General features: G+C 48.6%; 1 protein-coding gene across 5 annotated transcripts in view; it reads right to left on the bottom strand.

Annotated features, from left to right (window-relative positions):
• Positions 1–5,600: 5,600 nt before the first annotated feature.
• SGSM2 (small G protein signaling modulator 2) overlaps positions 5,601–24,776 on the bottom strand; it is a 42,291-nt gene continuing 23,115 nt past the window's right edge. The window contains exons 7-24 of one of the 5 annotated variants that reach the window (XM_027660182.1): positions 24,610–24,744; positions 24,062–24,186; positions 23,386–23,453; positions 22,226–22,389; positions 21,602–21,731; positions 20,115–20,249; positions 17,129–17,279; positions 16,519–16,583; positions 15,975–16,120; positions 15,415–15,543; positions 12,778–12,960; positions 12,034–12,420; positions 11,235–11,359; positions 10,315–10,397; positions 9,765–9,874; positions 9,173–9,269; positions 8,236–8,403; positions 5,601–6,975 (exon numbers count right to left, since the gene is read on the bottom strand). In XM_027660182.1, the coding sequence (XP_027515983.1) occupies positions 6,887–6,975; positions 8,236–8,403; positions 9,173–9,269; positions 9,765–9,874; positions 10,315–10,397; positions 11,235–11,359; positions 12,034–12,420; positions 12,778–12,960; positions 15,415–15,543; positions 15,975–16,120; positions 16,519–16,583; positions 17,129–17,279; positions 20,115–20,249; positions 21,602–21,731; positions 22,226–22,389; positions 23,386–23,453; positions 24,062–24,186; positions 24,610–24,744 (2,490 nt within the window). In that variant the 3' untranslated portion in view covers positions 5,601–6,886. The remainder of the gene's footprint in view (positions 6,976–8,235; positions 8,404–9,172; positions 9,270–9,764; positions 9,875–10,314; positions 10,398–11,234; positions 11,360–12,033; positions 12,421–12,777; positions 12,961–15,414; positions 15,544–15,974; positions 16,121–16,518; positions 16,584–17,128; positions 17,280–20,114; positions 20,250–21,601; positions 21,732–22,225; positions 22,390–23,385; positions 23,454–24,061; positions 24,187–24,609; positions 24,745–24,776) is intronic. The other 4 variants (XM_027660184.1, XM_027660183.1, XM_027660185.1 and 1 more) reach the window with 4 other exon arrangements.

Here is a 24,776-nt window from a genome sequence, read left to right as displayed (position 1 = left end):
AGGATCTGGGTCTGTGCTTGGAGCTCAGCTGGCACAGCCAGGTGTGTTGGAGGGTGAGCAGCCCTGGTCAAGCAGAACCCCTCAGGTGTCTGAGGTGACAGAGGGAACTCTCGTGCTGCCCCAGCTGGGGAGCAGCTGTGGGAGCCCCACTGCTGCCAAAGCCACTTTCCATCTCACCTCCCAAGGAACTGCAGGCAGAGGGGAATGAACCCAAACTGCTACTTGAAAATGCTCTTGAAAAGAGCTCTTAATGCTGACACTTTAGATACAGGAATGTATTCCTGACGTCACCAAGAACAATTAGCCAGAACTGTGTAGTTTAGCTTAGGAAGGGAAATGACCCCATTTCCCACGTTCTCTGCAGTCACTTGAGTGGGATCTGAGAAGCAGCAGGTTGTGTGTCCCTGGGGGCACGGTGGGGGGGAAGGGGGCAGCTGTTGGCACATTGGGCAATCAGGGCTGGAGCCAAACTGCTGCTGTCGGGCCTTTTTGTGCACAGGTACGTGTGTGTGAGTGCCCGTGTGTCTATCTGTGCTGGGGCTGAGTGCTGGGTGTTGAAGGCCAGAAGGGCTCTGGTGTCACCACTGGGCTCCTGGCCAGTGGCATGGTCGGGTTTTGGTTTCTTGGGCAGAGCTGGACAGAGGGGATGGCCCTTGCAGAGGCTTCTGCTCTCTGGCAGTCGCACAGGGTGTGTCCTGGGAGGAACATTTCTCATCTCACAAACGGGGCCAGCCTGGGCCGCTGCTGCTGTTGGGCTCCTTGTCTCCTTTTCTTTGTTTTACTTCAAAGTGGCCTTCTGTAACAAAAGAAGAAAAGAAACAAAAAAATGCCTTTGGGTGGTTTCGGTGAGGTGTCGGTGTCGGTGTGGTTGTCCGTGCGCACGCCTGGTAGGTTCCTGTAGACATGCAATGCAAGGCTTATCGTGTCTGGTTTTTGTGTGTGGCCTGTGTCTCCTTGGACTGGTTTGCATCCTGAGGAAGTTTTTTGCATTTAAAGAAAAAAACGAGTGGGAACTGTTGGGGGTTGGGTGGGTATGAGGGGGCCCCCCTGTGCTGGGGGCAGGGGAGGTGTCCTTGCCTGGTGCTTGTTTGGCCCCTTTGCTTTCTGTGACGTGTGGAGTGTCCCCAGAGGGGTGAGTGGCCTCGGCCAGATGAACCAGGTGACCTCTGCTCACCTGAGCAGGACATTGTCTCGGCCTGTCAGCATTTAGGCACTTCCTTAATTAGCTTAATTAGATAAGTGGCTGCCCTGAGCCGGGACTTGGCTGCTGTACAGCTCTTGGAACTGGTGTGGAGGTGAGCTCTGAGTGCTTGCAGGTGAGGCTCCTCCAAGACTTGGCATCTGTTTCTTTCTGAGCGGTTATTATTTTGATTCTAAAAGCTGTTGGGATAGGAGAGGAAAAAGTTCATCCTTATGGCCTGGTTTCCATTCCTTGTTACCATTTTGGACAGATTAAAATGGTTTATATCAGTCTTTAGGTTATTTCCTTCCTGAGTCAAACATCAGTTATTAGGAGCGGGAGGAAAATACTCTGTGGATAGAGTCAGTCATGGCTTCTTTCTGTCCCAGTTATACAGAACTTCATAATCCAAATTTGAACTATTAAAATACCAGCCCGAGCCCAGCACTGGGTGGGCACAGTCTTGGCAAAGGTTGTGTTTGGCTTTTCCCACGCCAGCTCACTCCTCACCCGGGGCTGCTGAACAGCAAAGGAAGGCCCTGGTGGCATCCATCCTGTGCCAGCAGCACGGGGACAGGGCTGTTCTGTGCTGGGGTTTGCTGGCAACTGGCCCTGGGATGCCGTTGTGCTCCTCATCAGGACTGCATGGCTGGTCCTGCTGTAGCTCTGGGTGGGGCCTGTTTTTCACCCCTTTCCTTGTGCTGTGAATAGGAATTTGAGTATGAAGGAGCACAGGTGTGGGATGCAGAGCCACCAGGGCTGGCTGGGGGTGGTGGCTCACCTCTGTCAGGTCTTGCTGTCAGGGAAGTGTCCCAGCCCATCTCTGTGCTGGGATTTTCCCTGGCTGGCTGGCAGGAACGTCCTCCCCACGTGTTGCTGTGGCAGGCACGGGCTGTGCTGGCGGTGCTGCTGCTCCGCACCGGGAACGCTCCGGCCTGAGCCCGGCTGGCCACCAGCCCGAGGGCCGTGTGCTGCCAGAGGGACCCCAGTGGGACCCCAGTGTGCTGCCAGAGGGACCCCAGTGTGCTGCCAGAGGGACCCCAGCGGGATCCCAGTGTGCTGCCAGCAGGATCCCAGTGTGCTGCCAGCGGGATCCCGCTGCCAATGCCTTACAGATACGCCTTAACAACCTGAGCCAAAAGTGTGGGGGTGCTTGACAGAGTGAGAAATCAGGGACTGACTGCACCATCCAACAATTTACTGGTGTCTGGTCAGGCCCCCAGCCTGGGCATCACTGGGTGAGGAGCCATGGTGGGAGCAGGTCCCCCCACTCTGTCGCTGCATGTGACCTCCCTCCCTCCTGGCTAAAGCATTTATTTATTTATTTTCTCCTGCTGCGCTCCCACATTAGGAATGTGTCACTGGAGCTGCTGATTGTGAGCCCAGTCGCTGCCATTGCTGGCCCAGAGCCCCATCCCTCCCCTGCCCCTCACAGGAGCCCCAGTGTTGTGCTCACCTGGGCAGGTGCAGTCTGTGTTTACAGTGAGGACGTGTCACTGTGTTACCAATTTACTGACTGAATATTGACAAACTAGACTGTAAAGATTTTTATGTGTTTGGATACATCTGCTATGTGAAAAAGCAACTAATTTTGTACATATTGTATTTTTACTATTCAGCTGTACAATACTGGCTCTTCATGCTCCAGAATTTAGGTATCCAACATGAATGATATCCATGTAATAAGCACTTGCCTGAAATAAATATAAAACTAAAATAAACATGCACTGAACTCCGAAACAGGATTCTGCATTTGCCTCCCTGTGCTTTGCATGCAGATGCACACCTTGTTTGTAATTTCCCAAGAGCAAAGCCTTCCCTCCCTCTGGAGCCATCGCTGCCATTCCAGGTGTGTGTCACAGATCCATGGGCTGGAGCTCCGGGGGCTGTGTCTGGATCAGGCTGGGGGGAAGCAAAGTCTTTGCAGCCTCTGGAACCTGTAAAAACTTGGGAAATTGTGCCCAGACACCTGCCCTTCTGCTGAGCCGGGAGGACTCGGGCCCAGCTGGAGCCCATCCCAGCCCTGCCGTGGGGTCCCTCCAGAGCCGGGAACACCCGTCAGAGCAGCGTCCTGCCCGTGGCTGTCAGGTGAGGCTCCCTCCCCCCTGGGGACTGTGCTGGGCACCCACCACCACAGTGGGACTGTCCCAGCCCCCGTGGGCAGCCGGGCCCTGGTTGGGGTGTCCGTTCTGTGCAGTGGGTGGGGGATCTGCGGGGCCAGGGATGGGCTGTGCAGCCCGGCCAGAGCTGCCTCACTGTAACTGCTCTCTCCTGCAGATGCTGAAGGTGGAGTCCCAGGTTTTCCCAGTCCCTTGTCTCCAGGACATGGATGCAGTGCCTGGTCAGCCAGAGCAGGGCAAGTCAAACCCTCCAGGTGGCACTGGGGGGCAGCAGGTCAGGGGCATGGGGTGGTGGGGCTGGGTTGGTCCCCCCGGGTGGGCTCAGCCGTGGGGCAGAGGGGCTGGGGAGGGGGCGGGACCACCACGGGTCTAAACAGCTTTAAAAGCTACTGAGACTTTGCAAAGGGAACGGTGGGAGACAGTAAGAGGGAAGAATGTTCTGCAGACAAGAGTCAGCAGTAACCCCAGCTGTGGTGCCCGTGTCCCCTGCCCACCCCAGTCACACCATGCAGATGGGTGAAGGCAGAGGACACAAGGGCACTGGAAGATTATTTAGGCCAACATGTCTTTGGATGCACTTCATAAAGGGCTGATCCTCGTTTATAGGGATAAATACCTGATTAGCAGCTGTAATGAGCAGTGGCTGAGGGATGGCTGCACTCACCCTGCATTTGTTGGGCTTTTTTTATACAGGAATGGGGAAACACTCCATTATTCCCCAGGGACCCACCTCCAGGCAGAGCTATCCAGCCTAAAAAAGAAAAAAAACCCAGAAAATTGCTGCAAAAACTGCCAGTAGCAGCAAAGCAGGCAGGTGAGACTGAGGGACTGTCCCTGCTGCAGAGGAGACACGAGGTTTGACAGGGGACTGGCAGTGATGGAGGATGTTTTCTTCCTGGAAGCCCAGCAGCTCAGCTGGATTCAGTGCAGCTGCAGCACAATCAGGCCTAAAACTGCAGGATGGAACTTTTTAACACTTGCAATAGGGCTGGTTCTGCCCCTGGGCTGGGGTGCCTCAGGCTTGGCTGGTGCTGGTGGGTGCTGTGTGTCACTTAAAGCTGCCCTTAAAGTCTTCTAAGGGACCTCAGGAGTCCACTTGGTGGTGACCTACTTGCTGCCTTTAGCACTACAGCCCATGCAGCTCGTCAGAGAAATGTTAATTACATCTCTCCCTCTCTTCCCAGCCTTGTTCTTAGGACTCCCTGTTCTGTCGCTGAAATCACCTTGGGGGAGAGCAGTGCTTCCAGAGAGCTCCACCAGGATGCCTTGATGATAAGTATTTATTCATATGTTACATTTAAACATAAATAATTGAGTGATAAAGAGAATAGTTTGCTCCCAACAAAAATAAATAATACATGACATTGATAAAATCCAATCAAACAGAATGTTGTAACAAATACAGTGAAGTTTGCAGACTGGGTTTGTGTCAAACAGCTGTACAGAACATTCCCAACGTACCAAAGGAAAATAGTGCAGTTTTATCTGTACATCCATCACTCCTCAGGCTTTGGGAGTTGGAGGTTTTCTCACTCTTGAAAAATACTACTTCAGTTTTCAGGTGAACAAACTGAATCCTTCAGACACACCTGAAGCATTGTCGGGGCCGTGGTTGGGCACAGCTGGAGCTCGGGGGGCTCAGCCCCACCACAGACCCTCGGGACCTTCTCCTGCTGTGACTCCCAGGGGTGCTGCCCTGGGGGTTCCTGCCCTGCAGCCTCAGCAGTGCCTGGCACAGAGCCCTGACCACGTGCTCGGCCCTGGAGGTGTCTGCCAACACCAGTGAGGGGGCCTTGGGCTGGGGGTTCTTCACCTTCCCCTCAAATTCTGCAAGACCAGTTTAAGGGAGGCCTTGGCTACTGAGCTCAGCACGGGGGGTCCGTTTTTTCCCTTTGCAGACCATTACTGACCATTTTTATTTTCAGGTCCAGCAGAGCACAAGGGTGCCCCCAGCTTGGGTAGCCACCAGAGCAGGGTTACTGGAGCAAATCCTTCCCATCGATATTTGAATCATCAAACAATAATTTTAATCGCTACCCCACTTTTTGCTAAAATCTAATTTTTAAAAGCTCCTGTGAGCAGATGTAAGTCATGTAAACTGAGCAACCTGGCCTGGAGAAGGTGTCCCTGCCCATGGCAGGGGGTTTGACTGGGACCAGCCCAAACTGTGCCATGAAGAGCACACAGAGCTGTTCATGGAAACACAGCTGTGTAACTGGCTGCTCTGAAGGATAAAAAAAAAAACCAAAAAAGCAGAAACACAAAAATTCAGATTCAAAGTTGGGGTTTGTTTTTTTTTAAAAGGTTCTAATGGTAAAGGGGGGAACACTTTGGAATACTTGAAGTGCTTAAGCAAAGTCCCAAGTTCTGGGAGCAGGGTCACATACATCCATGGAACCTGCAGCAAGAACCTGCTCCCTCCCTCTGGCTGCAGGATACACTTTCACTTGGCAACAACATGCAGCTGGGGAGGGCAGGGAGAGCACAGATGAACTGTACAGTGTGATGAAGAGGAGGCCCCACAGGCAGGACCTGCTCCCTGCCAAGAGGCCGGGCAGGAGGGATGGGCACAGACCATCCAGGGCACATGGACAGCGGGACAGCTCCACCCCAGCACGGGGCTGGCACAGCATCAGAGCCCCTTCACCTGGCAAGGGTCATCCTGCCCATGGACACCAGCACCTGGTTTGTATTTGCAGGATCCCACGGAGATTCCTCCCAGAAAGCTCTGCAGAGCAGGGAGGAGGAGGAGTGGGCAGTAAGTGATCTGGAGGAGGCTCTGTACCATGGGAGCTGAATCCATGGCTCTGCTCAGCACAGAGCAGGAGCTGCCAACATGAGCAGGGACCTGTCTGGGCTGAACCTGCTCACCTGAACAACAGGAGGCAGGTCCTGGCAGCTGGAAATGGTGGCAAGGTCAGTTGCAAAGCAAAACGAAGGCAGGTCTGTGTGGGCCATGAAGACTGAGCAGTGTGAGCCAGTCAGCCAAGGCTAAACTGGTGTTTTAGCTAATGAGCTCATCACTGCTCCCATGAACTGTGTTATTTAGTTTAAGGCCATTCTCCCAGCTAGGAATCTTATCGACTTCAGTACAAACTCAAATGTTTTAGCAACATGAGCTCAGACACATTCTCTTCCATGTTCAAGGCAAAGACAGTGAGTCCAGGACCATGCTCCTCCGAGGACCCAATTCAACACCTGTGACACTGGATCCAGCCCTGCCTCCATGGAAGCTCCTGGCAGAGCACAGGACATGCATCCAGGCTTTAAAGGTGCAGTAAGTCAAAATAAAAATGTTCCAGAATGTCAGATCCCCCCTCTTAACATCACAGAGATGTAGATAGATGTCTTCTGGAGAGGGAAACAGAGAATGCAAAAAGATTTTGTCTAGAAATACAAAGTGAGTGTAACAAGGACTATCAAACACCAACCTCATCTGGTGAAGGGAAAGTTCTGGTTTTAAAAGTCTGTTACAAATCTCCTCGCTATTTATTACATTACATGGAAGATGCAATTAAAACACCATTTGGAATTACAGTGCAAGGAATGCTCCCTCTGATGGCTCCCAGGGACAGTCTGTCCACGGTCACTTGTTCTCAATCAGTGTCTGCACTTTGTAGACCAGGTCTCTTGCTATCCTCAGGATCTCTGCAGCATCGTGGTGCTCGGCCATTTCTGCAACACACAGACACTGAGCTGGCAGCAGCACAACCTTCCTGCCCTGGCACTGATATTCGTGTAGCATTAGCATTAATTAATTAGCATAATAAGAAACAACCACAAAGCATTGTAGGGGGTTGGGAGAGTTTAAGACAGAAGAAGGGGATGAATCCCTTGTGTTGCAGCTCCTGGCACAGAGATCTGATCCCTCCAGTGTCAGGTCTCTCCCTGCAGAAATCCCAGTGCCCTGTGCCCGGCCTGGGAGCTGAGGAACAGGGAGCTGAGGAATGTACAGCTGCACTCCACGGGAGCAGGGCTCCTCTCCAGGCAGGACTATTGCTGGGTGGCTGGGACTCAGATGATAAATGCAGGTAAGAAGGGCTGTGTGTCCCTGGGGCAAGGGCCATAGTTCCACATGCAGACATGGCCACTGCAGTGGTCACAAAGCAGTTCTCGACAGCCCCGAACCCTCAGCTCCACAATAAACATTTCATTCAGCTAAAGGCAGTACTGGGGGGGGTTGTTTGGGGGGGATTTTGAGGAAAGCTTTGGAATAAGAGTGGCTGAGGCAAAAACAAAACCAAATTTGGGGCTTCTGCAACAGATGGCTGAAAGCCACAGCACTGATAATACAGTAAATTACTGTGATTACACAATTGTTTCCAAACCTTTTAAAAGGTTTAGAAACCCTAATAGGAAGCCCTGGTTTAGGACCAACTTCCATTCTCAGCCAGGAAGAGACCTTGCTCTGGCAGAACATTTCCTGCTCTGGCAGTGGATGGTGGCTGCTCCAGCAGGGAATCACCCATGGAAGTGGCTTGGGATGTTCTCCATGAACAGTTGTTCACATGTTCCAGCTTCAGCAGGGTCAAGCCCTGCGAACACAAACCACTCTGGCAAGCCTAAAACCTTGGAGAGACTTTACAAAAAAATGAAGCAACGTTTCAGCACCTCCTGTGAAGCCAAGAGTGAAGAGTCATCACAGCAAAACTTCTGAACAGAAATTGTGAAGTTTGTTTTGTGGTAAAAATCCCCACTCCCACGGAAGAAGCGACCACCAGCCATGGCCTAGGTAGGTCTGAAAACACTGGTGTTTGTGTGTGCCAAGGCAGAGCTTCAGGAAGCACAGGAACACTTGGGCTCATCATTTACACAAAGTGAGAGACTCAGAGCTTAAAATGAGCAGGGGCTTGTCACAACTGCAAGAATGCACCATGACAGTCTGAGAAAGGGAAGGAGCAAAGGCTTGTTATTTTTTATCAAAATGGCTCTTACCATTAAAAAACTTGATGATATCAGTGAAGTCCATGTTGTTATCACGGATAATCTCACGATAAACTTCCACAAGTGCTAAGGCAATGAAAAGGACAAAATGTTCTGAAGAGATGCGCTTTGCTGCCCAAATAACTTCCCACACTGTAAATACATCCTCGTACAACAATTCTGAATGGGAATAAACATTACAAGAGCATCTGATTATTCACACTGACCATGGCCCCCTCTCTCACTAATGTCTACAGGCCTCAGGCAGACAGAACAGACCCTGACAACTCCTCCTGCTCCTCTCCCCCCTCCTCCAGCCAACTCCTGTCACTTGTGCACATAAGGCACAGAATTGGCTTAAAAGTACAAATCCCAAAGCCTGGAGGTGTGGTGGTGCAGAGCCAAGCCCAGAAAGGAGCCTGAACTGCAGTGACCATGTGAGAGCAGCCCAGGAGCTCTCCTGGGTTACAGGACAGGCTGCAGATGTCAGTGTATATCCAGGCTGTGCAGCAGGGCTGTCAGCACTAACACTGCTGGAGTGTGCCTGTGCAGGGATCATGGGATCCAAGGGTGCTCCCACAGGATACAGAGCACCTCACTCAGAGTACAACAGCTCTTGAGCTATGGCTGAGCTGCTCCTTTTCATCAGAAGGATTAGACAGGAGGTATCAAAGTTTACAGAGCAGTGGGATCATCTTGGGATCACCTTGAGCAAACAGGCATTTGCACTGGGCAGAAACGTGGCTTTAATCACATCATCAGGAATTTTCAGCACCCCTTTCTAAGCCTGGACTCCATTCCAGTGCTGTTTCATCTCAGAGCTGCATTACTGAGCTGGCTACAAACTCCCCTGTGATCCCAGCTGTCACTCACCACCCCGACACTCACACCAAAACTGAGCTGTTACAGTTCTACACAACTCTAAATTACAGGCACAGAACATTATTACCTCTTTTAAAGTCAAGCAGGAACCAGCGATAGCAGAAGTAAAAGTGAGTGTAATCTCCATTTTGGTGCATCAATTCAAAAAGCTCTGAGTCGAGAATCTAGAATGGAAAACATCAGCTGTCAGGATCTGGTCTGAAAGTAGCCAAGGTCAGAGGTTCTGGAGTCTGGTTAAAACTCCTGCCCTGCTCCTCATGCCCTGCTCTGTGGTCAGAACAGCTGCTGGCACAGGCACAGCCTTTTCCTGAGTGTGCCAACCTGTGACTTGTGTGCCTGGGCAGGGCTGGGGTGAGGAGTCCCTGCTGTGCACAGATGGGGTGACACAGTCAATCCTCACCATCACTTTAAAGGTCCAAGCAGCAACATGAAGATCCTACAGATTTTCAACAAATGCCAAACTTTCATCTCCCCCTCCCCACTTCTGCTCTCTGGCTGTAACTCTGCAAACCCATTTACCACAACTCTCCTCCTCCCCAGCCCTGAAGTCCCAGATGGAATCCCAGTCACTGGAGCTCCTGGCCTTCACTGTGGCACCAGCTGAGTCCTGAGCCTCTGCCACAGCCTTGTCCTCTTTCAAAAACAATCCAACCACTCACCTGGATCAGGGAGCGCATGTTGGCAAAGTGTGTGTCCATAGCACCTCCATTGGGAAAGTTCTGGCTCATCCTCTTCATCAGGTGGCTGAAGCAGCTGTAGGCCAGCTGATCTGCAGGGACAACACAGACACTCAGTGCTGCAGGGACTTGAACCAAAATAACAAACTGCAGGGTCTGGGAAAAACAGGATCTTCCCATTTGCTGTTCCCTAATCCCAGGATTTAGATGAAACAGAGGTTGGTACCTGACTCTGGACCATTTTTACTCATTAAGTTTCAAAGAACCCAGCCTGCAGTTGACTTTTCAGCTTCAGCAACTGCCAGAACACAGTAATTTTACTAAATTGAGTAATATTTAATCTGGAAGTCAGTAAGTGAACAGGGCAGCCCTGAGATACTAATGTCAGCCATCTCAACAACAGCCACAGGTGGAGAAAAGACAAAACAGAGAAAACAGCCCTGGTTAAGGCAGAAACTCCTTCTGAAACACCATTTCTAAGGGAAGATGTCACTAAGGATAGCAACATGTCCCAAAGGAAAAGCCTTCCTACCATTGTCAAGGATAACCATCAAAGGAGCCAGGAGGTCACACATGCCTTGGACATAACCAACTTCTAGGTGCTCCCAGACATAGCTGTGGAAAGAAGAAATCCTTGTATTGAAGGATGATTCCATATGTGAGATCAAATCCTAAGGAGCTGCTGAACATGTGAGTCTCAGAACTTTCTGACACCTCCCATCCCAGAGCATTTCACAGCCCTTTACTGTTTGCTGCCTCGACAGAGAGGTCAACCCTCACACACACAGCTTGCATCTCAGTGGTTTGGGAAAAAACAGCTGACAAAGGCTCAACGGTCTATGGAAAAAGCCCAGATTTGTTAAAGGTACCTGGGCTTTTGCATTTTTTTTTTTCTTTTTTCCACTAAGTGGAATTTTGCTCTCTTTTCTGACTGCTAAAGTCTATGACACTTTCTGCATTAAGGGTGTGTAGCTGAACCACCTCCACTGCAATTTGTATTCCCAGAAGGGAAAACAACTTTCTGTTGTTTCCAGTTGCTGTCAGTGGTCAGACAGTGGTTTGACTTTGGTTGGATTTGTAGAGCTGGGTTTTCTGTCTACTTACACACGTCCCTTAGCACTGTATGGACCTGGGCACAGTTCCTGTCACCTTCACAGCACACTCTCAGAGCATGGATGTATTATCCTGATCAGGAGAAACCCAAACCTCTTAGGACATTCAGAGGATAGTTCTCTAAAACAGGGTCTGCCTCTGGTGAGAATCTTCTCAAGTTTGCATTCCAGACTTGGACCTGTGCTCTAAGCTGCCCTCCTGCAGCTCCTTCTTACAAGTTCTTTGAAGTTCATTAGTGAGAATTTTTGTAGACTGTTATTTGCATATTATTATAGTTTATAGATTAGTTTATGGATTGTGACATAAATGTGAAAGTGGTGGGCTTTACAAGTTCATTACCTGCACATGACATTTCGGAGCTTCTCCAGGTTCTCGGCAGTAAAATACCAGTAATTCCGGTCACATCTCTGGACATCTTTATCAATTCTGTGCAAGTTTAAGGCAACAGTGTCCAATAACTCTATCTAGAAAAGAGAAGTTTTAGTTAGATCTGCTGAGTTTAGAGCATTCCCAGGACTTTGTGCAGATTTGCTTTGAGAATCACCAAACCAAAACCAGTACAATTACACTCTGGGCAGATGAGGACATCAAAATGCTCGATTACTGTCAAAAATGCCAAGTAAAACACATTTGTTTGCACTGAAAAATGTGCCAAGCCTGTCCTACTTCCAGATGGTTATATCCAGCTAAACAACTTCAGCAGAGAGAGGCAAAGACTGAGCTGCTAATCTGTTGACTGCAACAGTAATAGAGGTGGTGGCATCTTGAATATAGATTTAAGTTGTGGTTCAGTTTGATTAAATGTGGGGTTTAGCTTGAATTAAATGACACTGGAATCTTACAAGCGGTGTGTTCTGCACCCCCCCAGCCTCTGGAAAATTTTAATTGCTAGAAATGTGCCACTTGTTTGTCTTGCCCTCCCACTTAAAAAATGACAAATTTTTCTTGCTGTCTTATTTCAAATCTAGCTCAAAATCCAGATGAAAAGATTTGGATGCAAAAACCCTCAGTTATCATCCCACCAGCTGTAGTTCTAGTTGGGCATTGTCTCTCATTAAATCCTATCTGAAAAAGTACAAGTCTTTGCTAAAAAAGCAATTCTGTGCAGAGAGATGTTGGCACTGCAGTTGTGACTTACTGTGTAGGATGCAGCGCAGACAGAAGCCACATCCATTAAATAATCCACCTGGGAACACAGCTGCTCTTCTGAGACAGAGTCTTGAGACTGCAGCACCACTGCCTTGGCTCTCTGCACCCGTGGTGTGCTGGGGTCAGTCCTCCCCACCTCAGCACTGCCTTCTTCTTCAGCCCCATCCTCGAAGGAGCCGCTCTGCCCATCGTCAATGCTGGACAGGATGCCCGAGGCCACCGAGTAGTTCCTGGAGGACGGGAGCCCCGAGTCGGGGGAGTCGAACTCCACGGCCGCGGGCGCGGGGGTGTCGGGCGGCACCGCCGGGAACGGGGGCTCGTCCTGCCCTTTGGGCTCCCGCTCCACTGAGTCCGTTTCATCCACAGATATGAACACCTGGGACAAGCAAAACCAAAAACACGCCCTCAGAGTAGCGATCGATTGCTCTGTGCTGGATTTGACTGAGGGACCTGCAAGGGAGAGACCTGCGGAGCTAATCCTCTGTGAGAGAGGATCTTCCTAACAAGGTGAACCTGAAAGCCCCTTAGGCAGGTCCTGCTTAAGAACAGCTACAGAATTCCCAAAATTCCAACCTGGCCTTCACTCTATCCTAGAGGCACTACAGCTCCAGTCTCTGCACAGGACCCAGGTTGATGGAGCTGTGCTAACCTCCATCTCTGCTTCCCGGGGCTGCACCTCTGCGAGTGCCCAGTGCTGCCCACAGCAGATGGTGAGTGGGAAGGGAGTACCTACATCGTTGCTGATGGTGGAGTCCCTGTGGATGAGCCGCTGGACGTGGCTGTCGATGCTGCTGCCCGACGAGAACTTGGCCAGCGTGGCCGAGTGCGACTCCTTCTCTCGCTGCTTCACAACCACCTCGCAGGCCTTCCACTCTGCCATCACCTTCTGGTACTGCAGAGCGATGTCTGCGTCCACCTGCAGGCACACAGACACATCCTGAGGTGCTGCTCCCCTGGAGAGAAGGCATTAGCACCGGGAGGAAGCCAGGAGGGAGAGGTCTGAGGCAAGTGCTGCACTGTGCATGGCCAGACCCACCTGCGCTGGTCCCACAGTAATAAAACAGATCTTTGCTTTCAGTGGCTTTCTCTGTTGAAAGACAGACACAGAAACTCCCCTAGAGCTATTAAGGGACATGCAGTAATTTTATTACTCTGTCACTTGTCAAGAGCTGAAGAGAAACCACAATAGTGAGCTGGCTCCAGGCTCTGGACTCCGCTGGCTGAGCTGCTACCCAAGTGTTCATGCTAAGAGCTGCAGGCTATTTGTCACTTGAGGTAGCTGTCGAGTCATAAATCATAAAATACAACAGTTAGTGGAGGGCTGGAGAACAGCCATGTCTGGGAGCGCCCCAGATACTGATGGACAACTGCAAAAATACCATCAGAAGGCAAAGATGATAAATCACCTGCGATGACTTCAGTTAAGGACACGAGGAGTTCCCTGTCCATGCAGGTGTTATGACTGTTTTCATGTCATTCCTTTAACAGACTCTTACATTCAGTGTAAGTCCCCACAGCCCCTTCCTTTGAGGAGTCAGTTATTACTGTTGTTCACTACTGGTGTTGAGTTGCTCCTTAGAATTCCAGGTAAGTTTGGAGCATCCCTGTGTTAGTATGGTACAAACACAGGGAGAAAAATCTTCTATAGCAGCCTGAATTCTGCAGATCAAATCTTTTCTATCTTGCATCATCTCTTTATGAATTTACTGTAATTCCTGTCATACAAACAGGCTCCATTATTTATGTCTTCTTGCCAAATCTGCTGTGTTCTAGCTGTACACATGCCCTTTGGAGATGGAGCTAGCATCCTTGAGATATGGCTTCACATCTCCCACTCTGCATCTGGGCCCTTTTTTCAGTTCTCATGAGCTAGGGCAACCAGCAGGGCTCACTCACTGCCCTCTGTGGTTTCTGGGGTACTGCATCTTCTTCCGATGCTGGTGGCATGGAAGGGCAGGAATTTGCTCAGCAGAACAGTTCTGATGTACACACTGCAGCCAGAAAATCTATATAAACATCTGCAAAGATGACTGGATCTCAGGGAGGAGAATCTGGACTGTGACCCAGTTTGAACAGTGAAGGGGTATATTTCTCCATCTGTGTTCAGAACTGGTTTATAATAAAGATTAGTGGGAGGAAAACAACTCAAATTGCCATAGCAATGTTTAGCAAGAAGAGAGCTGTTTATAAAGTGGCCCCTGTTTGCAAGACAGCTGATTTGCCCATGGAAAGGCTCGAGGTCAGGCCGCCCTTCTGCTCTGGAGGTGCTCACAGGATATAAACTATCCCTTGGCATATAAAGTACTTGGGAGTTAGAAAATGCCAAATGTTTTAATATATAAACTACTCCTTATCAATTTAATCTAGAACAGGATAAGCTACTGCATGAGTGCTATCTCCCTGGTAATAACACTAACTGAAAAGCAGATTAATGTGTTAATTATATTCCAGGGCAAACCTCATTACTGTTCTATCCAGTTCAGCCAATATTTGGGTGATGTCAGGGCAAAGCAATGTTTTACCAACACCCAGTCCAGCCCTTGCCCACAGGCCTGGGTCCTGCTGCAGTCCTGTGGCTCTGCAGGGGAGCACATCACTTCCTCTCCTTCAGGGAGTAAGTGCAACAAGTGACAGCACTCAGCAAAGGAGAAAGGTGCTGTTGCTATAAACAGATTAGCAAAGGGAGATGGTGTAACTGAGAGGTGGGCAAATTGTGGTTTCATTAGTGGAAACGATACACTTCATGCCAGGTTTCAGATGGCAGAATAAGGTTGTGACATAACCTGGGCAGTTATTCATGACCAGTGTTAGCAGCAGAATGGGAGATGTTAAAAAGAAGAGTGTGTCATCTGAAGTCACATCATGTGTTTTACAGGGGCACATATTTAAGTCTAACAAAAGCATAATGAACTTACAAACCAAACCTTCTTCTGGGTGTTTTTGGTCTCTGGACAGTAACTCCAGAGGGTCCATCTGGGCTGTTCCCAGCTCCAGCAGAAGTCCACATATGCAGATGCAGTAACTCAGCTAACACACCACATAAAAGAGAGATGAGTCAAGTTCCTATCCAAATGTCAATGTCTCTCCATTTTCTAAGTGACAGATTTGTGAATGTGCTCAGGACAAGTGCCCTGAGCCACAGGCAGAGCTGAATGCAAGTTCCCTGACTTCGAGAAAGAACTCCCATCTAGTGACTTTCAGACGTAACAGCATGGTATCACAGTCCCTCTGCTAACATGGGTTACCTGTGTTTTCAGCAGCATTTTTCCCTTGGGAATATTTAACAGTAATAAAAACCAACCCTTGCTATTCAGAAAACAAAACCTACTCTCTGCAAAGGTAATTCCCATTCCTGGGAAGCTGTGCTTACCTGGTCCATCTCTTTCTTGGCCATCCCAAATTTGTAGTGACCCAACAAGAACGGCCACACTTCCTTCCGGATCTCGTGCTGCACCCCACCGTAGTAAACTCTCCTCAGTAATTCCAGTTCCTTGTAGTTCTACAGCAGGCAGGAGAAAGAGGTGTTGAAGGCAATATACCTGTATTTTCCTCAGGCACACTCAAAGACACTTCACACTGAGCACACAGACAGTGAAATACAGGCAGGGCACTAGACAGATTTTGCAGCTTGATTCAAGCCTTTAGGGCCTTAGCTCAAATCCAGTGAAATATCCCATGAAAATAATCTAACTTGGAATAGACTGGAGTCATCATGAGATCAGTTGCTTTGAAGTTAATTCAGATCTTTGCCATCATCAGAGAAGCAAAGGAGAGAAGAGATTTTGAGAATCAACTCATTCTTACAAGACAGAGAAGTGGCCCTGTGGAGGGCAGAAAACACCTCTAATATTTCTTGGGGCCCGTTCCAAGTGCTTCCATGCCCGGGGCAGTTGTGTACGGAGCTGCACATGAAGGTGTCGTGTTACTGACCTTCTTGTCCTTCTGGTACTTGCTCCAGACCTCCTTGGTGAGGCCCCCAGTGGCGCTGCAGGGCCGGTCCGGGGGGACGATGCTGTGGTTCACCAGGGCCGAGAGGTGAGTCCGCACCGTCGACAAGTGCCGGCAGTGGGCCAGCCCTGGGGGGAATGTTCACCCGTGAGCAGTGCCCAGCCCCTGGGACAGTAAACCTGCCACCAACATCCTCTGTGAACTGAACACTGCACGGTGTCACAGCGAGGAATTACAACAGAGCTGAAGATTAAACAGATCTTTCACAGACCAGTAAAATCCAAGGAGCCTGTTACGCTGCCACGGCAAACCACATTCTGTCTGCACATCCCTTCACCCACTGCCATCTGCAGAACCCACAAGATACTGGCATTATGAAGCTGTGACACTGCAGTCACATCCACCCTACTGCCTGGAGCTTTTCTGACTCACAGCAATAAAGTTGGGGTGGGGCTTCTTTCTAAACCAAACATCCCATGTTGTTTAGATAAGCATAAAGATACTGGATATAAGAAGCTTCACTCACATCCATAAAAGGCTCTGGAAATGATCTGCCTCTTCATGCTTTCACACAACATCTTTAGTGGAGTTCTGTGGAGAGGCATCAACAGGACAATGGCAGGTTGTGAGGAGAGAGAGCATCAGGAATTTCATGCTGATCCCTATGTCCTACACATAGCAATTCCTTCTCTGCACCAAGACTTATTTAGTTAAAGGACGCAATAATAACAAATTCCACTTTTTAAAGCATTTTCCCCACCAACATTTTGGCCCCAAACAGATTCCCCTGGCACATGCAGCCACTGCTGCAAGTACACTGTAAAGGTCCATGTCAAATGAGGTGAACTGTTGTCCTTCATTGTAATTGTTAATGACTTGTTACATATAATGCTTCCAGAGCTGAAGTTGTTACACTAGACAAAAGAACTAGATGCAATTTTTCTATCAAAGTGTGACTGGAGAGTAGATTAATAGGTCTGTTCTATAAATTAAATTTATTGCTTTTAAGTCCATCTTTTTATGTTAGAAACTACTTGAAAATTGTTACTCTGGTGCTGCAACCACTAAAACCTTCCTGCTTTTACCTGTGGCATGCACACAGTCCCCCGGGAAAGCTCTCTGCACAGCTTGCTCACCGGTCGTGGATGCAGTTGCAGCAGCTGGGAATGTCATAGGGAGAGCTGCCTGTGGAGCAGGACACACAGGAGGAGCCCTGGCTGCAGTGCTCCAGCTGCCAGGAGAGCAGGTTTGCCCCAAAGCCTTGCATCTCTATCATCTCACCGGTGTCTGCAGAAAAACCAAACAAGACAGCAGCACATCAGCCTTTTCCCTTCTTTCCTCCTCTTCCTTCTGTGCATTCTAAGGGTTCATGCTTTACTTCTCAGCAGGCTCTGAACCTTGATCCAGAAACAGGAGAGCAGCATCCTCAGAATCACTGCTCTGGGCACAGCTGGACCTGCTGCATGCTGAGCAGGGGCCCTTCCCAGGAAGCCAAATCCCTTCACCATTTCCCCCTCTCTTGCCCATGCACATCCCAGTTCATGTTTCAAAAGAGAAAAGGGTGCTGCAGTGACAACTGAGCTGGCTCTTGTGTAATGCTATGGAAATGGTATTTATGGCCAGAAGAGATCATCTAGCCCAACCTTCTAATTAATTCAGGTCTCAGAATTTCATTTTGCAGTTCCTGGAATCAGCCATGAAACTGCTGGTCCAGCTGGAGTGAAAGTTGAAGCATGAAAGAAATTAAACCAAGTCAGTTACTTTCAGAAGATGCTTCTTTCCCCCTTGGAACCAGATCCTATAAAATATTCAGCACAAAAGGACAGTTCCAGTCCTGCTAAAGTCCACACCAAGTTGATAAAAGGATACTCTGCAGGAATATGGGATCCAACAGTACAATGCAGCTTCCTGAGCTATCCCTGCTCCACCAAATCTATTTGCCTTTTTAACCAGCTTCAAGAAGGCAACTCAAAAAATCAGCAGTTTCCTTCAGAAAGCTTGGCTTCAGTTCTTCAGCCTTTCCAACTGCCATTTGAGCACGTGGTTTTTTTGGTTTATAATAAATAACTGGCCTTTCAGCTCACCCATGATTAAAATTAAGGCAAATACCAAGATTTATGTCATAAAGTATGTCACTAAATTAACATTTATAAGCAAAATCCAGTCCCCTGGGCCGTGCTTTTCAAACAGACATTTATTGGGGGGGGCAATTCCAAACCATCTCATGCATTTTAAATCAAGGTAGCACAAAGCATTTTAGGAGTGTCTATTAGAAAATGGGCAGAGGTGAGGAAGGAGTGGAGTAAAACCATTTGTTAACAGAAAAAGCACAGGCTCATGCGGAAGCAGTCACGTGTGTTCCACTACACAAAACAAAGTGTGATGCAAAAATGCTCTTCACCTTAATTCTTCAGGAAGGAGCTGAATGACCCAGTATTTATTGCAGCTTCTTATTGGGTTCAAATAAAAACCACTGGATAAACATTTTTAGATCATTTTTGCCTCCCCTCTACAGACAGGAAAAGTGGGTTTTTCAGTTTTAATTTTTTATTCCATTTTTTAGAGAAACAAGGAAAGAACCCCACAGAACCTAAAGATTCAGATGAAAGGTACCTGAATTAGTGAAGAATTAGAGTGAACAGCATCTTTTATTTAATTATAGTGGTATTATCTGTAACTTCAGCTACATGCAAAAGTCGAGCATGTTGCAAAATGTCAAAGCAAATGGCTGCAAACCTGCTACAACAGTGTTGTCATTATGGAACAGGGCTGCTGGCCAGGCAGGCTAGTCCAGCAGACACATCCCTAACTCTGCCATCCCCTTCAAGATTAAATAAGCAAAAGCAGACACCTGACAGCCACTCTAGTGGGATAACTTAAAGTTTCCATCATCTGACTAAAGACTAAATTGTGTTCTTATGCTTTAGACCAGTTGGCCTCTTAAGGTGTACATGGCAGAGTTAAATGTTCTTCCTTCCCATTACTGCCCTATCCAGGCATGATCAGTTAGGACACACTGAAACTTCCTAAAACAGCATCTTTTTTCAGGGGGAACACTATTTTCACAGCTTCTTTCCATCTATGCTTTCCAAGAACTCTTTATTAACTTGGTCTGGGTTTTATCAGTTTCCAGGGGCTGCTCCCTTGGGATAAGTGTGTGGGCAGCCTAGAGGAATTTAGGAGGATCTCCTTGAACACCTGTTCATGCCTTGTCTGAGCAGAACGTCAGCACTGTACAGAGATGCAGGGCAATCAGCATCTCCTGCAGTCAGTCCCATCAGCCCAGGGCCAACATCACTTGGAACCAAAATCACTGCTCCACTATTTAAAGGTGTAAGAGAAAGCAAGGACTTCTCAGAATCCAGAACTACACTACTGGATCCCAAATGCACACAATTCTTGAGAATACCAACTTAAATAATCTGTTATGGATTGTTTTAGGAAAATAAATAGGTGGCAGATTTGTGGAGGGTGGTGGAGAGTCTCACAGCTGATCCTCTGAAGCCCATCCAGCCTATGGATGCAAGTGGAATGAAAGCACTGACCCAGAAAGGCACTGCATCTCCATACAACCTTCTCTGCACACCTCTGCTGCCTCTCAGAGGTGTCCAGAGTGGCCTCGTGTACCCGAACCACCCCTGGGCCAACACTGTCCCCCCCCACACTCCTGCCCTCTCCTGCCCACACAGGCACATCCATTCCTGGCCGTGCCCAGCACGTCACTGCTCCTGCTGCACTGGTTCTGCCCCAGTGCTCCAACCCAAGGCTGCCCTCCCCACTCTGTGCATGACCAGCTCCTGGAGGGAGAACACAGAGAGCTGTTACACTCCCTCCTTCTCTTAGGGGAACCTGCTCTAGTGTCCAGCCTTTAGGAAAGGAAGCCTCTGGAAAGAGAGGGGGTTTGCCTGTTCAGCAGTACACATGTCAAAGGAGAGGGAAGATGCTGTTCCCACTCCCCACAGGCTGTGAGCACATTTCCAGCCTCTCTGCACAATCACCTCTACCTCCAGAGCTCACGGTGTACGTGAAATGTTCTTCCCTGCAATAATGCCAACACTGTTGTATGCATCAGTGGAAGGAGCTGCAAGGGAGCTCTGGGACACAGGGGAGGAGGATAAAAACCTTTCATCCTATTAGGAGCTGTGAGGTTCCGAGAGCAGATCATTGATAGCATTGCGTGTAGCTTATCTTCCTCCTCCTCATCATCGTCAACAGAGGTAGAGCGGCTGGCAGCTAAGTGGTGGTAGTTAATAGTTACTGCTCAAAGAAAATAGTGAAAGAGGAGCATAAGAAGAGAGAACTCGATTCTGTGGGAAAGCTCAAAAGGACATGGTCAGCAAAGATAAAGGACCTGAATCCTGCCCTCTTCTCGAGGGTACGAGCTCCTGTAAACAGGTAGGAAAAATGAGTTTCTTACAGAAAAAAGCAGCTCCACCAAACTCAGGGCAGCCTTTGAGTGTGCACAGGCTGTGAGAGCACACGTGTCACATCATGGCAAGGGAGAAAGCTCCCAGTGCCTGCAGCAGTTGAGTGTGCTTTTCAGCAAAGCTCTGCAGGAGTTCTTGGCTCCAACTAGCTCCTGTCCTTCACCCTGCCCTCATGGGCAGCAAACCTTGGCTCCCCAGCTCTGCCTGGTCCTGCAGACACACAGGACCCCACAGCAGGGCCAGCCCTCTGCCTGGCACAGGACCCACAGGTCTGTGCCCAGTGTGCCCCTGGACTCTGCAGTCCTCTCCATCCAGGCAAAGGCAGAACATGCTCTGCTGGTGTGTGCATGGACTTCTCTGTGCCAGCCCAGAAGCCCCAGCACAGCCTGGCCATCACTGTGGCCCAGTCCCCAGGGTGAGGAGGGTACAGTGGAGATTCCTGCTTTTTCAGCTGCACTAAGTCCCAACAGGAGCAGTAACTGCAAATCCCCTGTAAACTTTAGGGTCTGATCTTCTGGGGAAATTCTTGCTTCTTTGTCAAGGGGAACAAAACCAAATGTGCTGTTTGAGAACTAACTCAAATGCCTTCTTGCATGTAAGGAATTTGTATTCACTGATGACATGAGGTGGTTTGGTGCTTGGGAATTCATTAATTTCCTTGGAAGGGCCTTTATTTATCCATTGTTAAGTTCTTGCTTCTAAGCCAGGAAAACTTAGCCCAAGGGGTTCTTGGAGTACTTTAGGAGTTGAGTTTTATGGGTTTTTTTTCCTAATAACAACAATATAAGCAAGCAGTGTGGCCAGTAAAAATATCCTCACTTCGGGAGCAAAGCTGCTCTTGACTAGTCGAGCAATCTTTTTGGTTTTAGTTTGCAAGCCCAGGGGAGTATTTTGAAAACTTCCTCTGCAAAACACAGAGTAAATATAAATAAAGTTCCCCACCTCGACTCCATTCCTAAGATAACAAGTCCCACTGCATTAAGGAAACCTAAGTTGTACATGTTGATCACAATTATCTCCTCAGTGAAATTCTGTGATAGAGTTTCCCCCTCCACCCCCCAAAAAACCTGGCTTGTCTGTTACCTCCAGGTACTTCCCAGGATATTACTTCAAGATTTTATCAGATGTTTGGTTTGGGGTTTTGTTTGTTTGTTTTAAACAAAGCTGAACAAAGGCACTTACTGTTGTCGTGTTTGTGTCCAGGATAGATAATTCTGAACACGTAGTCTGTGGATGTGTCCTCAGCTGGCACCTCCTCCATGTCCACGGATTTATTGCTGTTCCGTTTTCGAAGCTTTGGAAATACCTTACCCTAGAGAAAATAATGATTCCATGCATTCAGCTACTGACAGAGTACAACACACTATTACTGCAGACCTTTAGCATTTTAAGTCTTCAAACTTTCAATGATGGGAGGAGGTGAGGGAGAAAATGTGGAGTCATACACAGCAAGTGGTTCAGGGGCACGAAACATGATTTTCTGTGCACTGTAAACCAGCCTTTTCTTGTAATCTGTGGGAGCTGGGCACCCCAAGCAGCAGCTCTGTCCCAGTCCATCCCAGTCTTGTTCCTCCCACCTGGCTGTATTTTGATGCAACAGCAGATTGTAGTTCATTGCTCAATGGGGCAATGAAGGTATGAACAATTTTTATAGACTATCTGTATAAGAATCAAATTTGACTAAATGGAGTTATTTTGCCTCCCACTTTACTATAAAGCAGCTGGAAATGAATGCCCAGACCTTGTGGATCAGGCACATTAAGATCAACCCCACCTACTCCAGCAGCCCACGAGAAAAGACAGTACCTTGCCCTGTTGAGACCACAGTGGTGGCTCCAGCTGACCACGAGGCAGGAGACCATTCTCCAGACAGGACAGGAAGGCGAGGAGGTGCCCTCCCTGGGGGAAGTGCAGTGGAGGCTTCTGAGTTCCATCCTGGCTCACCAAGACTAATGTCCATCTGCTTTCTGCTGCAAAGAAGGACAAGGGGAGTCCACACTGTTACACTAGAACCTCTATTTTCTACTCTTACTTTCTAAATTAATTTTATTGGTGATCATCTCTAAGTAGTTCACTAGACCTCTGTAAGACACAGTGTGATCTAGGGATGATCTCAGCCCTTTAGTCCTAAAGAACCTCAAGATACAAGCAAGCTGTGACAGGCCTCCTGCAGTTGTCATCCTCTGTCAGCTGGGACTGCAGATTTTAACACTCATTCCCACACATCCATAATGATCAGAGGTGTTCCTGACACAGAGAGAGAAAAAGAGAGCCACATAGTTCAAGTGGCTCTCCTGCTTATGTATTTTAAAGCAAAATATTTAAACTCTCTTCTAAAACAGGCTCTTAGTTCAAGAAGTCCTTCAGTTCAATTGTAACTCAAATACGACTCAAATAAAATTTCTAAATGTTCTGTGTCTTTGCTCTGTGATTCTGACTTGAGGATTGTGGTCAGGAAAGCAGTGGGAGAGAAGTGGCATTCCAGATTCTCCCTCCACTGAGCAGAATGGGCTTATGAGCTCTGGGTGGTCCAAGGGTGACAGAGGGTGGCCTGGTTACACACACGCTCTTTCTACAGGCTGATGATCCCACTGTGGACAAGGCTGACAGGCCTGCTTTTCCCCCCTTCCTTTTTTGAAATGCTCAGTGGATAGGGGTCTGTGCTTACAAAGCCAAAGCTTCCATGTTTAACACCTGCCTCTGACAGCTTCCTGTAAGTGCAGTTCTGCACAGACATCCAGGAAAACCCAACACACAGAAAAACCAAAGCACAGAAATCAGCTGACACTGGAGTGCTGGCACAGGAGCCTCACTGGGCCCTTCAGTGAAGGCAGCTGAAGATGAAAAACCGTTTGTCTCTGTTCATAACAACCCCCTAAGAGGCACCACAAAAACTGGCAGCAGCATTAACATTCCCCTGGCAGGGAGGGCTCTGGGGGACACAGGAGAGGACGGGTTATGCTTACGTTGCTGATGGCAGTGGATGCAGACAATCTGGCTCAGTGGCACTATCAGTGCGTAGTCCCAGTAAACACTAAGAGGGAAGGAAAGTGCAGGAAACATTGGTTTTTCCATATTCATTAATGTGCTACGAAAAATACACATGAAGTTTTAGAAAAAGAATGGTGTGGATTAAGCATCTGAGAGCATGGTTCTGGGGCTGAAGGAAGCATTCCCTGAGGAGACATACCTGCCTGGTGCAAGACTACCTGTCTTCCTACTGAAGCAAAATCCCAAATCCAATGAATAACTGATCTAAGGAAAGACAATGACATTGCAGGTCTCTCTTCTGAGGCTGAGATCAGCCACAGGTGCCAAGTGATTTGGGACCCTCTGAAAGGATGTACAAGAATTCTAATGATAGAAGGTTGTGTTGAGCCTTTTCTCCTGAACACATGGAAGAGCAGGTTTTTGTTTTCCTTTAGAAAAGGCCTTATATCCAAATGCAGGCCAGGACCCTTGGAAAGTTGCTTCATCTGTGACAAAACAGGAACAGAACCCAAGCTGTCCAAGGCCTCAACTCAGGCACTATTCAAGAAGTCCTTCCATTAAATCAGCCTTGTTACACTTATGCCATGGTGTCAAGTATACAAGGAATAAACACTGTGAATGCTTCCCATCTTTCCTGAGTGTAATGAATACCTTTTCTCCAGCTCTGAATCTCCAAGGGTTCCATTCATCAACTGGTTTGGAGTCCATTTTAATGTCAAATTATCTGCTGACTGATGAAGGGACAGATATCCGGGAATTGCTTCCAGGTCATCTTTCTGTTCACAGAAGCAACAAATAGACAACCCAGGTGACTAAAGTGCACAAAGTACCTCTAGAAGTTATATGTTCCAGTGTTCCTATGCCCCATAAATTCCAGAGGTGCATTATCTGGGAACTGCTGAGGGAAACCTTAACAACAAAAGTGCTGGTATTTAATATTACTACTAGAAAGAGAGGGAAATCACAATAGAATCGCTGGGTTTATGAAATATGGTCCAGTATGTTTGTTCCTGCCTACAGGCCCACTTCACACTCACACTGGGCAGGCAGTGAAAGCATCTGTCATGTCCTAATCTCCCTCAGCACAACACAGTCAGGCAGGAGGGCAGCACTGTCCTGAGCCCCTGACAAGTGTGAGCTGCACCCTCTCCTACCCCACTGACTTCTCAAGCCAATGGCCCCAACCTGCCCAGGCTCACCGGCTGCACCAGGACGTTGTTCTTGCCGTACAGGAGGTGTGTCCGGGAGTTCTGGTGCAGGGACTCCACGTACTCCCTGGCTGAGGCAGCAAAGGGATCTTCGGACGTGCTCCCGCTGGAATGGCGCTTCCGGATCTGGCACAGACACACGGCCAGGGCAGGTCAGG

This window comes from Corapipo altera, unplaced genomic scaffold, assembly GCF_003945725.1.
Source record: "Corapipo altera isolate COAL_440 unplaced genomic scaffold, ASM394572v1 271, whole genome shotgun sequence".
NCBI classification, from domain to species: Eukaryota; Metazoa; Chordata; class Aves; order Passeriformes; family Pipridae; genus Corapipo; species Corapipo altera.
The sequence above is the reverse complement of the archived record's forward strand: the minus strand, read 5'-3'. Positions and strand labels throughout refer to the sequence as shown.